We start from the raw sequence: 16,152 nt of genomic DNA, 5'->3' as shown, positions 1-16,152 counted from the left end.
TTGGGATTTAGATTTTGGCTTCTCAGAATCATAAAAACATTCTAATCAGACAAAAAAAAAAAAAAAATTTAACCCACACAACACATTTGAAGGAATCTGGCCCTGCTGGGAATAAATTAAAATAATTTAATAAGAAATATTAGAATTTAGGTTGTAATTGTAAATCTGTGCTTCTGATAGTGAAATGTTTGGGGTCAATCTGGAATATTTCACAAGGACGCCAAACTTTTTGTCTGACATACCTCACATGGGGTTACATGCATGGTGATGTTGAAAATCCAGGCCCTGTACAGCCCTGTCGTCACCCACAAAAAAATAACAAGTCTCAAAACAGCAATGGCAAATATTACACCACATTAAAGTAAAAAAAATACTGTCAACTTACATGAGAAGAGCACAATTAGAGTGACTGCAATCAGAAGCCTCATTTTCCAACACTCACACCTCAACCAACTTGACTTTCAGACCAGGACGGGAACATTTGTAATGATTTCAGATCGCAAAGTCCCTCTATGGCCCTCGGCCCATCGCATTCCTCACGTTTAATCTTCTTAGGTTGCAAAATACAAATGCACAGGTTGTAAAACAGCTTGCAGGGTTGGAATTAGACTGCCACCTGTCGGAATGGAGGTACAGTGACACGCAACTGACCCTTTCCCCCCCCAAGGAATACTTCAAGTGTAGTGTGTTTAGAATGTGGAAGAGGTAAATGACTGAATTTGAAAATTTGCTTTAATATGAGAGACTTTGCGTTATGTATCACGATCTGAAATGTACAAGGATATTTCACATTTTTTCATTATTTGACTAAATAACTTCCATTTAGATGCAGTAACCATTTATTTTGCTCCCTTTACAATGTCACAAACATGTCAGACAAACATTGATCCACATAAAACTAACAAAGAATTGTAAACACATAAAAACAACATCCAATTAGTAAGTGGTGCTTTTGTTAGTGACCTAAATCAAGCAGATTTAGGGCTACAAGAACGTCCATTAATCCCAATAAAGGTCTGTACACTAAAAGTTCATACATTCTTCTCTCAGGAACTGACAAGTACAACAAAATTAGAAAATGGGGAAGAAGAAAAAAAGAATTGACTGTACATGATGCACATAAATGTAATATTTGTTTTGAAGCTTGCTGGTATTAAAAAGCAACAACTTGTAAAGCCTCAGATGCTGGATGTGGAGAGGATGTCCTCCACCAGGCGCTTGTAGACCCAAGCATCTCCTTTTATTCGCTGACGATGCACGCAGACCACTTCGGGTTTGTGCAGCAGGCACACCTCTAGTTCAAAGGCCATGGTCACCTTGCCAAAGTCATCCCAGGTTCTGCACTTTATGGTGTAGCTGGACAAAAGAAAAAGAAAATGTATTAATGTAGCATTCAAATCCATGGTGAAGATAGACACAGGTGGAGACAATTCTTACCCTTTCTGGCTGTATTGGACATTTTTCTCAGGTAGGACGGCGAGGATCTGGTTGAGCACGTCGTCCGGGTTGGTCTGCCCCGTCAGGGTCACGTTGTACTGAGCCTGGAGGGAGGTGAAGCACGCAGTCAGACACGGCACAGACAGAACAGCGTGTTTGCTGGGGAGGCGAGAGCGTACCTTGATCTTGCGCGGGTTGTCTCGCAGCGCTCGTCTCTTGCTGGGGGTGAGCATGGTGATCACCTTGTCCAGGCCCCTCTCCAGGGAGCCAAACACTCGCCCTCCCCTTCGCTTCTTTCCGCTGTCTCCGCTACCGGCCATGTCCAAAGAGCGAGACCTGTGGAGGAAGACGCAGACAAAAACTAACAGATGGTGTTGGGGTTCAGGTTTGGGTTCTTTTTTCCCTAGAGTGAGACTTGCCTTCTTTCAGGACTAAAGGGAAGGATTTCAATGTTGTTGGACTCTTTGCTCTCTGCCACTTTTCTTTTAACAGGTTCTTTGGAGCCACTGCCTGCAGCTGCAATACACACACACATACACACACTCAACCTGAATGTGACGTCACTACCTCAGGATGCTTACAACAGCAAGACACCGAACTTGCATACACACAGAAGAGGAAAACTAAAGTTCAGCTATAGAAGGTCTCAACAGTTACTTTAAAAAAAGACATACACAAAAAGGCACACGTGCACACACACAGAACAAGAGCTCAGCTCCAGAGGCTGGAGAAAAATCACCTCAGCTCACATGGGAGAGGGCAGAAGAAACAGACAGCTACACCTGTCACAACATGTCTCAGAACACACACACACACAAACCGATTACGTGTGTGTGCGTGAAATGTGGAGAGACTTTATAATGGTTTTACAAGCCAAACTTGGCTGACTGAAGTGCAAACACTAATTTATGGTGAGATTAACCTGAGGAGAGGAGACACCTTTGAAGTACTGCCCCCTATAGGCAGAGTAAAAAAAACTTCACATGTGAATTGCCCACAGAAACAAGTCACTTTTGGATATTAAGTTCCACCAAGGTGATACAGTACAAGAGTTTTCATATGAGCAGCCACAACTAGAGGGAGAGGTGGTTAAAAAGAGTGCAGCAGGCGGACAATATCCGCATCGGATTCCGCTTAGCACATAATTAAGGCTGTAATGAACCACCTTTTCTATTAGCGTCTATCATTTGAGCCAATAGAATTAGCCTCATGATAAGATGAGCCTCCAGCTGACAGTTCTAAGTGTCTATGGTCACTTTCAAAGGCCAAAATAACAAGAAAATCCTAAAAAAGCTACAAAGAAGGCAAAATAAGAACCATGTTCGAACCTTTTGGTGTGCCATTTTGATTAGGTGTGGTCAACACATTCTTAGGGCGCGTGTTCTTCTTGGTGGACGACGGAGTGCGAGGTGGAGGCAGTGCAAATGTGTCCGCATTTTTCTCCTGCAGGACAACATTCTCTCTGTTCTCTTTGGCATGTTGGTGCTCCTTGTGCCTCTTCTCCTGGTGGTGCTGGCCTGTCACTTGATGTCTCTCAAACGGCGGGCTTCGAATACATCTTTTCTTTAATGGAGATGGCAACCTCTGTAGAAATACAGTTGTATTGGAGCACTGATTTAGGATAATAGACACATTGCCCCCTCCCCCTCAGTCTGAACAATTGATCAAATTGGCAAAGCAATGTAGAAGAATGGAATTTAAAATGAATATATCGCAATGAAATTATTTTTGAAAATCTTTTACTTAACCCCACCTTGTCGTCTGCAATTCGTTCGGTCTTCTCGCGTACCCCTTGAGGTGTCTGACGTGAGACGGGTACCCATGGACAATCATCTATGTAGTCTGAGCAAAGATCCAAAGCACCCAGAATTGGAGCATCCTCGTCGTCAGCAAAGTGAAGCGATTTCTTAACCTGGAAAAAAGGAAAACAGTGTCATTTAGTGGCTGAGAACTAGGCATTGAGCTGGAAAGCCATGCTGGGAGCTACATATCGATCAACCTCTAATTGGGCGTGTAGTGGAGAGACGGCCTCCTCGGTGACGTGGGGCTCCATGCGGAGGCGCACCGGCTTGCCTCTCTGCTTCTTCGACAGCAGTAGCAAGTATGTGGCTGTGATGTGGTCGTACCGCCACTGCACACATGATCGATCAGGTCAGATTGGTTTGTACAGTAACTTTGAGAGCTTTCTCCTAGAATTTAGGAAACGTTGTAAGGACAAGTGCTACCTCAACTCACTTCTGAAATACAATTTGTCCACTGGCCAATTTGAGTTATAAGCATTAACTGTTTGGTTCTGATATGAAAAGCTGTCACCTACCTCCTTAACAAGAGCTGTGGTGCTTTCTCTGGAACGTTTCATGTTGACTGCCATCTCGGTGATGCAGTCCTCATCTATGTGACCCAGCTAGAAAATAAGACACTGCCGCTTCAGTTGAACAGAAGTGTAAACACAAACAATTCAAACTAACTTATTCTTCTTATTTTAATAAACCTACTGGCTTCTTTGTGGTGCAAAATATGTGAACAGCTATGTGAAGAGATGTGCATATTTATTTGTTAGGGTACCGGCTGCCTGCTGTGCCACTCCACAGGGCTGTTGTAGTCTTTCATTACCCAAGGGTGCTCAAGCAGCTGATGCACTGCCAGACGCAGCTTGGGGTCCACCTACAGGACAGAAATGGTAACTACAACTAAATAGAAACCGACTATCATTATTTGTCCTTTTTTGATGATACATGTCATCATACCTGCAACATTTGATTGAGCAGGAGGATGCTTCCTGGGGATAGCCATGCAGGGTTATCATACTTTCCTCTCTGAAAACACATTTGTGAAACACATTCATTAGAGGGCAGTAAAATAGTCATTGAAATACAAAATAACAGCTGGTGTTGGTTTGTTTTTTCTTAAATAAGCTTTATACCTAATGTTAGTGACATAAGGTAGCACAGAACACGGTGTTGACCGCCAGGTGACTTCAACATGTGTTCGCCCCCTAGCGGTTGAATGACTGCTACCACCAGCATTCATGTTAATTTATTCTACTCCAGCCCCAATGCACTAACCTAACTAACAAATAACCTTTCTCAGTTATAGTCAAATTTGGGTGAATAAAACCCCAAAGGATGAAACAATGAAAACGAAAAGTAATCTCTTACGGTAATTTTCCTGTAGAGCACGACGCAACTGTCGTCATCAAAGGGGAGATAGCCGCAAAGCAAAGCGAACAGCAGCACACCCATACTCCACACATCCGCCTGGAACACAGCATTGTTTGTTAAAAACCATTAATTCTGACAAGGGGAAACTACAAAAATTGATTTTTTTTTATGATCAGTGGGGGACCAAATGAAGATTCTAAATGTTTATAAAGAACACTCTTGCATGAGAAGACCACCCCCCTAAAAAAGATAAATAAAAAACGGAATAACTCGCCTCTGAGCCAATATAAGCTTTTCCCTGGATGAGTTCAGGAGCAGCATATGCCGGACTTCCACAACACGTCATCAACTCATAACCAAGGCCTCCCTGTGACACACAACAATATTAATCATAATGCCACATACAATGAGCAACTATAAACTTTAGAAATAGCTCTCAGTGTGATTAAGTGCAATGATGCATAGTAAATTTACCTCTCTGACAGTGTCAATCAAAATTGAGCCGTAATATGCATTGGATTGCACACAAAAGTGTACGCCTGTATTTACCTTTGGTTTGGCACACAAGCCGAAATCTATGAGCTTCAAGTTGTGGTCTCCATCTATCAATAAGTTCTCCTAATGTTAAGAGAGATAGCAGGTATGAGATTTGCATTTCCAAAGGCCTAGGCGTAGGCATTTCAAGCACTTTAAAAGCTTCCACTTATGCACACTGGTCTTACCGGTTTTAGGTCCCTGTGTGCGTAACCCTGGCTGTGGACGTAGGCCATGGCAGACACAATTTGTCTGAAAAAGACTCTTGTCTCCTCTTCTGACAGCCGGTCCTTTGCTATAATATAGTCAAACAACTCCCCTCCTGGACAGTACTGCAAGAAATACAGATTATAGAAAGGAGTAGGGAAAGAAGACAAATGCACAACTGCAGTTTATCGACCTCGAGTATCATGAAAATCTGTGTGGGGGACTCAATGACTTGGTAGAGACGGCAGATGTGCTGATGACTGAGGTTCTTCATTGCCTCAATCTCCACCTTCACACGAGGAAGATCATCCTAGGAAATGATGGTTTTAGTTTACATTGACAATGTTATTTGCAATTTCCACCTGCAATGTGGATTAGATTTTTTTTTAAACCCATTCACAATGCTTTAATTTGAAACGTTATGTTGACATGATGTATGTAGATTGTGTCTAATGTAACACTAACCCTTATTAGGGTCACAGGTGAGTTGTGACCCAAAAACACCTGAGAGGAAATTTAGAGCACTTACTTGAAATATGCATAAAAATCAACCATTATCAATTATATAATATCACGCATTAGGCTTCACCCAATCCTACTGAGCACATAATGTTAAAGACATTTATTTGATCTTTAAATTGACCAGTTAATTAGACAATTTCATAGTAGTGTTAATCTCTTATTTAAGGTCAAGTTGTATAATTTCAAATAAATTCCCTAAATGAAGCCTTTTTGCCCCCAGAGCCTTATTTGGAAGAATTAAAAAAAGACATTCGATATAGATCAATATCCATTGATATGAAATAGTATCGTGATAACTTTCCAACCATACTACTCCCTATTCTCTATAACTTAAAAATACCACAAATTTTATCTATTATTTAATTTCTATTTTGGAAAACATTTGCATCAAAAAGACTCACCCCAAGATCCTTTTTGTTCATGATCTTAATCGCCACCTTCTCTCCTGTCAAGATGTGACGACCCAGCTTCACTTTAGCAAACCCTCCTGGAAAAAAAAAAAAAACACGTTTTAAATTCCAGAATTGGAAAAAGAAAGACCCCCACACACACTCAACAAATTACCAGAGCCGATAGTCTCATAAACCTCGTAGTATTTGTGGAGCTTTTCGGCTCCGCGGGGCTCCATCCTCTCAACGGGCATTCCTGCCTCCTTTAGCTGCACGATCCACCAGCCGCCTGCCGAACACAATATCGGCCGAACCAGCCAAGAACACCAATTAAATGCAAACGGGAAATTTGAAATGCCTGACATAATAAATAACGGGTCGTTCAAGTTACACGACCGCTTCATTACTCGCCAATGTGTCCAACTACACTCAACACGGTTACCACTAACAAAAGCAATGTAACTTACGTTAGGAAAAAGCCCACGTTTGTACCGATGATGTTTCTGTCGGTCACCAGAATGTGTGGCGTTGCGTCAAATAAGAACGATCAATCCGTCAACAAACTATCGACGTGCAGAAAAGTGAGTGCCACATACGAATGTTTTGTCAGAGCAATTTGAATTTCGCACATTAAACTTCAACTTCCTGCTTCCGGTTTGGCTCCCGACTGCCTCCAAGTGGCCAAGTTTGCTACTGTCGCCACAATTATGAGCTCATTTGAAATGTAGAATTAATCATTTAATTTTATGAATTCACAAAGGCTTTTGTCCAAAATTACCAAACCTGTTTTAATTTTGTATATATGGGAAAACTTGCATTTTTTTCATATTCCTTGAGTAACCACTTTTTGAATTTCTTCATTTATGCATAGTAAAGATCTGACTATCAAGTTCTCGATATCCAGGAAATTAAATGTAAGCAAAATATAAGATTAGAGACAAATTTATAATATATATATATATATATATATATATATATATATATATATATATATATATATATATATATATATATATATATATATATATATATATAACTTTTTCCAGTGCAAATCAAATTTCCACAGTAGATGAATCTTTTTTCATTTTACCTGGTCAGTAAGATATCACATGCTTTGTACATTTTCCAGATAGTGATAAGATTGCTTTAATGGGCCAGTCAGACGTACAGGGTGTAAGAAGGCTAACATTCAATCACAAGATTTACACGGGAACAGTAAAACAAGGATGACACATGATCTTGTATTCATGCACACCTCGTATGACAATCTAAAAACATGGAGAACCCAGACACACACTTGCACTTTCTAGCTCTAGAAAGACATTTGTCATTCGATGTGCTCCTGAGACTCTGCGTGTGGATATGGACTGCGTTGCGTGGTCCGTGCTGAGGATATGTTAAAAGGTGAGCCTTGACCTTTGGCATTGAGGGGTCAGAATACATCAACATGAATGAACGAGCAACCCCTTAAAACATTCACGACTCTTGTGTTCATGCTAACAAATCAATCAAGTTCCAAACACACAGCAGTATCTCATCTTTTTGTTCCATTACCGCTTTAATATATTGTCAAGCAACCCTCCTCCTAAAAATATACGCCCGAAAGAAATTGAACAATCGCAGTCACTTTTGAAAATACCATGGCAGGGTCTTTTCCAATACACACCATTATTAAACAACAACAAAAATATATATAGTTCAAATTCCATCTGATTTGTTCGGCTTATCGCATGATTCCGTTGTGGTGTCATAGCAACCAACATTCAATGATTTTGAACCTGTAATTTTTTTTTTTTTTTTTACAAAGACAAATATAGCAGAATAAAATACAGTGAAAATACAAAATACAGATATAGTTTATATGATAATTTAGATGCAAAACATAGTAATGGATCTTAAAAGAAACCAAAACAACAACAAAATTGCCCCTGAGGTTAAATGATAAGATGAACCAGAACTTTGTCCACTCGTGACTTTCATATTATTCCTAAGTGGCAGCACTAAAGGCAAAAAAAAGTGTGTCGTGGACCTATGCAAGTGCACAAGCTTGGCTGTCATTATTACTTTATCTGCTGCACTGTGACAGTAAACAAAAAGAACAACCTGAAGGCACCAATACCTGAGGCAGAAGATGTCTCAAGAGGAAGGAGTGATACTGGAAAGGGTTACGGAATAAGGGAAGATGAATCAGTTCAAAGTGGAGTTTTAAGTCAAATTTTTTTTAAATAGTCTAATTCAAGAAGAGCAAAAATGCCAGACTTGCCATGACATCATTTTAAGTACAATTCAGTTTTTTTTTTTTTTTAGCCTGGCTAACTACATAACTCTCCAGCTTTAAAACCATTTTATCAAAAAGCTGCATTTTTGCAGTTTTTCAAGAGGTTATGCACAACGATGTATACATGTAGCTGTATGTTACAAGAATATACATGCTTTCAGTCTATAATATCTTTGTAAGGAATACATCCGAGCATTTGGGGTGATGACTTTGGTTTTGGCAAGTTAGTCTACATATGCACACAATATGAATCATGTAGAAAATGCACCATAAAACATCATAGGACAAAACAAAACAAATAAAATTATGTAATGGCTCACACAGTTATGTCACTCAAAAGCATCCCCTGTGAAAAAGACAATGGCAGATTGGTTTGAGGGTGAAAAGGATGTAAAGGTTTGGGTGGGTTCAAGTTTGCCATGCCTCATGTGCAAGTCAATAGAAAAATGCTACAAGTTTCTTGTCAAGAGGACAAGTGCAGGGCAGGCAGAGTTCCCCTGCCATTTGCTCCGAAATTGGCAGGACACTCCACACGTTTTCCTGGAAAGAGCTTCAGGTCTCCCTGCGTGTCTGTTCACACGAGGGACCAACACGGATCGGAGCGTCATTACATCAAGAGCCAAACCAAGACCTCCACTTCTCTCTGTCACGGCAGTGGAGACGTCGCCCCCATCTTTCTACTCCCAGCTGACATCGGTATCGGTCGACTTCCTGCCCCTTTGCGTCGCTCACTCGCTGTCGGTCTCTATGTCCGAGTCGGACCACTGCACCGGGCTCAGCTTGCCGCGGCGCATGGCGTATTCAATGATGGCGGTGTAGCAGAAGTAGTACTGGTCCCAGGTCTGGATGCTGAAAGCCCTCTGCGTACGCATGCGTCGCACAGTCTGGTGGACGTCTACTGTGCCAATGTCCTCCAGCTGGGACAGGCAGATGTCCAGTGTGCAGAAGGTGCCTAAAGCCAGGAAGGGATAAAGAGGAAATCAATATTAGGAATAGAAAAAGGGAGCTGGATGCCAGTTGGCCAGACACACTAAAGACAAAGGAGACACTCCATTAGTTAATCAATATTGGAATTATTATTTTATATATTTTAGAGCCATTGTTTAACTTAAAATCCCACTTAAAATTCAGACTATCAGCAGTAATTATTCGCCGATTGTTTTAGTCCGCCATAAAAGCAGACTGATAATGTTTACTTAAATTAAAATGTTTGCAAATATATCGCCCCCCCACCCCATTTTGCATGACTGGAAAATTGGCCAGTCATTTTCCAGGTTTTCTTGTAACCATGTTTAACTTTTATATATTGAACATATAGCTATATATATGTATATATATATATTATATATATATTTGTAAAACCAGAATGCTTCAAATTTGTTCAAACAACTCCCATTAGTAAAACCACTAGACAATCATTTTCTCCTTGTGCATCATATTTGAATTCACCTGTCCGGCCGATGCCCGCACTGCAGTGCACCACCACAGGAGGGCCCCCTGGAGGCCCCTTCCAACTGGAGCCTAGACTCTGGACTGCCACATCCCGCCTCCGAAGTACATGCTCGCGAAAGTCCAACATGGCCGATGCACTCTTGGGCACTCCGAAGTCCGGCCAGCTGACATAGAGGTAGTGGCAAACGTCCCGTCTCTCCCCAGACTTGACAAAAAGAAGACCATTACGCTCATGATTTGGAACAGTAGCTACACTGGCAAGGTCTATAGGAGAGATGGACCAAAAACTCTGAATATAATGACTGAAAAAATTACTTTATGAATGTGGTCCCACTTTGGAGAGCAATTTAACCACAGTGTTTATTTCTCAGTCGGAAGGCATCCTAATACCTTGTAATACTAAAACAGAAGCTGTTAAGCCACCTGACCTTTCTATCGGTCATGGTTTAAAGAGCCATTGAGAAAAGAATGTTGGAGGACTGCTCATACTGCAGGTGATACAAACTCACCTGAGTATTATAGAGTTCGAGATGTGAGAGTTTGAAGTCCTGGAAGACCTGGATGTGGGTGTTGGTGACCTGGAAACAAACGTGTTGCTCTGTTCTGCCTTCCTCCAGTGGCCAATACTGACCGCACTTGACACGCCCTCGCTCCACCACTCTGATACGTACAAGGATGAGCACAAATTGTGAATGGCACACCCTTTCTCCACCATATGCGCGCTTTTCCAACAGTTGGTTAAAAAAAGAATTCACCTCGTTGTCATGACAATGATAAGTACCATCTGCTCCCACACCATGCGCCAAAAGTCCCCAAATGTTTTTGGCAAAGGACCTGAGGAACACAAATAGCGTTATAGTATTGATGGAAGCAGCAAGTTTTATAGTACATGAAGTTAAAAAAAAATCAAGATCTTATTTATTGTGTGGTTCTTACCCTGAGTAGCAATATATGTGTTTTTCCTCTTGTAGCCATCCATGAAACTCGCATTAATGTAATCCGAAGTCTGCAGGACACACAGCAAAAGATTTTGGCGGAACAGTCCTCAGCGAGGCTGCAACAGTCAGCTTTAGATGGATTTACCATTACCTCGTCCTCGTCATCACAGAGCTGGCAGAGTCGGACCCTGGACTGGTCCAGACACAGAACATCGCTGTACCGGTTCTTGAGCTGATTGGAGAGTTTCCTGGAAATAAACATGCACAATCTCAAAGATCAAAAGTGGTGATCTTAACTGCACACAAGGGAGGATGAGGACGAGAAGTTTGTCCATCCATCCGTCTGTGTTCTATACCGCTTGCACTGTTCAGGGTCACAAGGGAGTTGGAACTTAACCCAGCTGACTTAAGATGAGAGAAGCAGGCAGAAGCCCTAGAGTGATTATTAGTAAATGGAAGAGTTGTACGAAACGTCAAAGCCAAACCAGTGAAGAACAGCAGCTATGGCCGAGTTCAGAGAAGGTGAGGTTTGTCAGGTCTTCAATGGTGAACTCATGGAGGGCACGTTCCCCAATTTGGATTTTTGGGCATCAACTACGGTACTCCCAGAGTTTCGCTATTCGCTGAAGGGCTCAGACTATATAAATGACGGCATTAAGCCCAAGAACAATTATCAACTTTGAATGTGTGACAGAAAAGCACCATACATATCTGATACACTATTATGAATATTATTCTTATTGAGCCTATTTGACCAGAGGCTATGTGACAAAATAAGCGTCATCTGACAATATCTTACTTGGAGTAGTCAAAGGTGCCTGCTGGTGGCTCCTTGCGAATCTCCTCATATTCCTGATAGATCCCTTTCTTCTTCTTCCTCTTCACATGATCAACCAACTCGTGCATCCCCATACCTCCCCGATCTGGCGTGTGAACGGACTCCTCCATGCGGCAGTCCTCGTCATCGGGACCCCACGACGAGGGCAGGAGTGATGTCTGGGAGGCAGGCTGGTGGGGCGCTCGAGGCAAAGATTTCTGAGGCAACGGTGGAACGCCCTCCTCTTCCTCACCCTCCTCATCTACTTCTTGTATATGCTCACCCCGACGTCCGTGATCCGAGTCTATTTGGCCGTCCACAACATCAGCATCGCCTTTGCAAGAGAGTGGCGTGTCAGGGGGTGTCTCCGACTGGGGGGGTGCTTGCCGTCCACGACCATTCATGTTCGAATTGGGCTTCAAGCCACTAACGGCGGACGTGCTGTTTCCGCTCCCAGCTGAGCCGTTCCAGTGCTGGTGGTTCCCCTGTAGCCTATTTGCAGCAGAAGGCGGGCTCAACTGAGGATTGTCCAAAGTCCTGCCCTCATCCCCACCACAGTGGTTGTGCGGGTTCGCGTTGCTATCGTCATAGAAGTTAGCATTAGCCGCAGCGAGCTCAGAGCCCACCTGGGTACTCAAATAGTCATGGGTCAGCGTTGCGTCAACACTCGGTTCCCCGCTCTCAAGACTATAAGAGCGCAGCAGGCTTCCCACGCAGTCGTGCGTGTCATGTACTTGTGTGTCACCCTCCATAATGTTTGCGTTGATGCAGGACTGGATCCAGGCCACGTGGTTATACTGGGATGTCCCGCCTAGGTGCTCAGGTAGGGAGGAGACTGGGATGTGACTGGCCAGTTCGTGAGCCTTCACAGTACACACCTGGTAGATGGGGAAAAAAGGAAATACATTTCAAGACCTAATATTAAAAAAACAGAAAAAGACGTACCCGTTCTCTCAGCTTCTCACGCACGAAGAGGCGTAGAACCGCAAACGGTGCTCGAAACCAAAGAGGCGAGGAAACGATGAAGACGCATTTTAAACGAGCCGGAAACGCCCCCTAGGGAACAAAAACAGTAAGTGGATAATGAGTGAGTATTTCTAAAATAAGACTAGCGCTTCCTACCCTTTCCATTGGCCAAAATCTCACAGCACATCAAGAGCTACAGAATGCCCCCAAATGGTGGCATATTGCTACAGTATGTGAGCCTGAATAATTTTTTTACTTGTGCTCCTAAAATTTCAGGTTAAGGGCTACTCTGCTCCTATTAAATAAAAAAAAATATAACAATAATAAAGAAAAACAATTAAAATATATATATCTGTATTTGTTCCATGTTTATGCATTTATTTGGGTCAAAGACAGACACTGAGATCTTAATCTTCTGAGCAATAACTCGAATCATGGTAATTTCTTGTGACCCGCTTGAAGATGTCTGATGACATACAAAGTTGCCATTGCAAAGTGGTTGGGAATCACCGATTGGGACACACCGTGGAACTACATTTATTATAATATTTACCTTGAGCAAATTGAGGATCTTGACACAGAGCTCATAGTCAAAATCCCCATAAGTGGAGTTGGTCATGTCATATATAAATACAAGTCCGTCTCTCTGGGTTTGAACACTGGGAAGAAACAAAAGACCAATTAGAAACTGGTGCAAGATGATGCACTGTCAAAAAACAGGGAGTTTTAGAACATAGTGGTTGCCAGTGGGCTGCGTCACCTGTCTATGGCTTTATCCAGCTGATAAATGATGACCTGCAGCACAGCTTTGTGCGTGGACACGTCTCGCCGATGCAGGCGAGCTGTGAAGAGCGCAAGTGCAGCACCATTTGCGTCACGTCCAGGCTGCGGGGAACATGGCATGTAAAATGAAAAGACAAGGATGCATACAAAGACTTATATCGTCGTCGAAAGATATCTCGCTGCAGTTTGAGTTTACGAGTTACTTTGGGGTTCACAGTCTCCACCACTCACCAGGACGGTGAATTTGCCACTGAGCAGCTCAGAACGGAGTGGCTCCTCGTTAGGGTTTATATTGATGATCCCCTCTTTGATTCTCGTGTTCTGATAAATTTGTGGTGGGAGAGAACCACAATGTCCTTAGTTTGAAGTACAGTAGTAAATATTTGAAAGGCTGTGTGCTTTCTCTGAACAGGGACATTCATCGGCGTCCCCAGCTGTACCTTGTATGCTTGGAGGAGGTCGACAGCTCGGGACACGTCAAACTTGCGGGCCATAAGAAACTTAACAGCTGTGGGTTGGGAGACAAGCCCGGCGCATTGGAGCTGCTCTTTGCAACGCACCTCACTCAGGAACTCCTCCACAGCCTGGAACACGACATAGATAGGGAGGAATGGAAAAGAGAAAGACTCGTCTGCGTTCCTGTTTGTACAATGTAAAAACAGAGCCAAGTCCAAACAGAGAGAAGACACCTGGGATCAAAGTATTCGGTCTATCGGGCTTTTCAACTTTTTCTTTAATGGAACTATAATACATGCATTAATTAAGCCGGATGCAAATGCTCACAGCCAGGATGCGCCTCGTGGAAGATGACATGGGTGAAAACGAGTGGTCACAACAGTCCGCTTGTTTACCAGCCAACTGAGCCGCATCTGTCCTCCAATTTATAACTAGGACAAGGAGGGCAATGACGTCCAACAGTACCAGAATTTCCTTTTGCAAATTTCAGAGAAGCAAAGAAACCCACTAATCTCACTGCAGATACAAGATTTGTTTCCAGACACAGAACCATCCACATGCTTTGATTCAGCAATAAGAGTCCACTCGTTGCATTTTAACATCAATCGATACTGCGGTATTTTATAGCTCAACAATCAATACAGGTAATTATCATTACCTGAGACCAAGCACAAGACATACGGTTCATCCAAGTGTGCAACAAAATATCACTCTTTAGACATCAGTTTTGACCGGTCACAGTTAAATTCTATCAGGCGATGAAGGGATTTAAAGTGGAAGTAACCTACAAATAATTTAGCTATGTGCTGTCAGGGTAGCATGAAAGAAAACAATCTTCTCGAGTGCATAAAATGAGGAGGAAGGCAGGCTCTATTGTGGACACATAATTGTTGGACAGCAAAAAGGAAGATGTGGAACAGTCTACCGTACATCGTGGACAATCCATAGCACAGCACCATCACCAAGCAGAGGAGCAGCTTAAGGCTGCTGTCACTGCCCTGCTCCACAAACAGAGGAATTGCCAAGCAGCTTTTTAATTCCACCCTAATATCAAATTCCCTGAACTCTGTACTGTGCTAAACTGTTCACATCTTGCACACCGCGAACCTCATTAAACCTTTCATATTGCACTGGGGTTTTATCCATTTAAACAAAAGGAAAAGTTAAAATCTTATATATTTGTGATATACATCTCTTGATATCATGTTTAATATTTTTCACAAGTTTAATATTATTAGTGATCCTTGTTTGGCTGTGCATTTAAGGGCTTGGTTAAAACATGTCGTACTACTGATGACAGGCATGCTGCACTTGTAATAATGTAATGACAACAACATGCTGCTGAGAACCGGGAGAGTCACTTCTGAGAATTCTCGTCGATAAATTATGACACTACTTGACAGTAAGCTCTTAGCAAAAAACTTGTTACAAGCCCCCGCCCCCCTCCTCAAAAAAAGAAAACAATAACAACAGAAGCTGTAGCGTTAAACTGACGACATTTTATTAAAACGAGTCACTTTGAGTGCAGCCACCAAATAAAGATGGTAGGAAACACTACTGTAAAAGAATCCCCTTTCTGCTTAACAGTAACTGTTAGCAATTGCTAGGGAGCTAAGTCGCATGTGGTAGCTGGATGCCTAACCATAGCTGCACGGACACTTTACGCCACGTTTATCGAAATATTAAAATAAGACCCAACTCCACTAGACGCGAACGACACTTGTAAGTCCATGTGGACATCTAAGAGGAAAATAAGAAATAAGAATCTGTAGTAAACGTCCGCAGTTTGGATTAGCAAACGTTGCTATGCTAGCTTATGCTAACCGCTGTCAGGCACACCGGAGTCAGTCGCCCTGAAGGAGGGTGTGATCGAGCCATGACAGTTCATTGTTTCCCGGAACATATATCATGTTATAGCAACTCGTTAGTTATTGTTTCAATTAACTGCATCGAGTTGGAAGGTCCACACTATGTAAAAAGTGGAGTAAACTCTGTCAAAACAGACTTACCAGGAGCTCCTGAGCTGTCAGGGCTTCCGCCATCTTGAAGCCTGAGCAACGTCTCAACGGGTAGAGGGCGGGGCGGCAGAGGCACGCCCACCGACTGCCTGCTCAGTGCTCACACCCTTCTTCTCCCCATGACAAACAAGCTCCAACACGTTGTTTCACGCGCAAAGGCGTAGCGAGTCATTTTGTGACCCAAGGGAAATTTC

The 16,152-nt window shown here is 42.6% G+C and overlaps 2 protein-coding genes across 2 annotated transcripts; both read right to left on the bottom strand.

Moving 5' to 3' along the window:
* Nucleotides 1-774: 774 nt before the first annotated feature.
* On the bottom strand, nt 775-6,924 carry melk (maternal embryonic leucine zipper kinase). The gene is made up of 18 exons (XM_049719762.2): nt 6,718-6,924; nt 6,426-6,539; nt 6,263-6,348; nt 5,533-5,649; nt 5,321-5,464; nt 5,148-5,216; nt 4,873-4,965; nt 4,596-4,694; nt 4,185-4,253; nt 4,003-4,101; nt 3,755-3,841; nt 3,437-3,568; nt 3,191-3,349; nt 2,766-3,021; nt 1,857-1,953; nt 1,617-1,773; nt 1,438-1,541; nt 775-1,356 (listed from the first exon to the last, which is right to left on the bottom strand). The coding sequence occupies exons 2-18, from the start codon at nt 6,502-6,504 to the stop codon at nt 1,179-1,181; spliced, it is 2,025 nt and encodes a 674-aa protein (XP_049575719.1). The 5' UTR covers nt 6,505-6,539; nt 6,718-6,924; the 3' UTR covers nt 775-1,178.
* Nucleotides 6,925-7,371: 447 nt separating this feature from the next.
* ptpn9b (protein tyrosine phosphatase non-receptor type 9b) lies at nt 7,372-16,108 on the bottom strand. Its single transcript, XM_049719760.1, has 13 exons — nt 15,950-16,108; nt 13,925-14,068; nt 13,716-13,805; nt 13,462-13,586; nt 13,255-13,360; nt 12,681-12,791; nt 11,718-12,613; nt 11,070-11,166; nt 10,917-10,986; nt 10,736-10,814; nt 10,490-10,640; nt 9,978-10,185; nt 7,372-9,480 (listed from the first exon to the last, which is right to left on the bottom strand). Exons 1-13 carry the CDS (start codon nt 15,980-15,982, stop codon nt 9,257-9,259), a joined length of 2,334 nt encoding a protein of 777 aa, XP_049575717.1. The 5' UTR covers nt 15,983-16,108; the 3' UTR covers nt 7,372-9,256.
* Between the last annotated feature and the right edge of the window lie 44 nt (nt 16,109-16,152).

The sequence above is a fragment of the Syngnathus scovelli genome, chromosome 5 (assembly GCF_024217435.2).
Source record: "Syngnathus scovelli strain Florida chromosome 5, RoL_Ssco_1.2, whole genome shotgun sequence".
Taxonomy (NCBI): Eukaryota; Metazoa; Chordata; class Actinopteri; order Syngnathiformes; family Syngnathidae; genus Syngnathus; species Syngnathus scovelli.
The sequence above is the reverse complement of the archived record's forward strand: the minus strand, read 5'-3'. Positions and strand labels throughout refer to the sequence as shown.

Coding starts and splice junctions, on each gene's coding strand:
- melk (XM_049719762.2), bottom strand. CDS start 6,504: ATGCCCGTTGAGAGGATGGAGCCCCGCGGAGCCGAAAAGCTCCACAAA. Junction 4,966..5,147: donor GCTTGTGTGCCAAACCAAAG/GTAAATACAGGC, acceptor TGTGTGTCACAG/GGAGGCCTTGGTTATGAGTT. Junction 4,254..4,595: donor TGCTCTACAGGAAAATTACC/GTAAGAGATTAC, acceptor ATGTGTTTTCAG/AGAGGAAAGTATGATAACCC.
- ptpn9b (XM_049719760.1), bottom strand. CDS start 15,982: ATGGCGGAAGCCCTGACAGCTCAGGAGCTCCTG. Junction 12,792..13,254: donor AGATCCTCAATTTGCTCAAG/GTAAATATTATA, acceptor TTTGTTCCCTAG/GGGGCGTTTCCGGCTCGTTT. Junction 12,614..12,680: donor GTGAGAAGCTGAGAGAACGG/GTACGTCTTTTT, acceptor CCCATCTACCAG/GTGTGTACTGTGAAGGCTCA.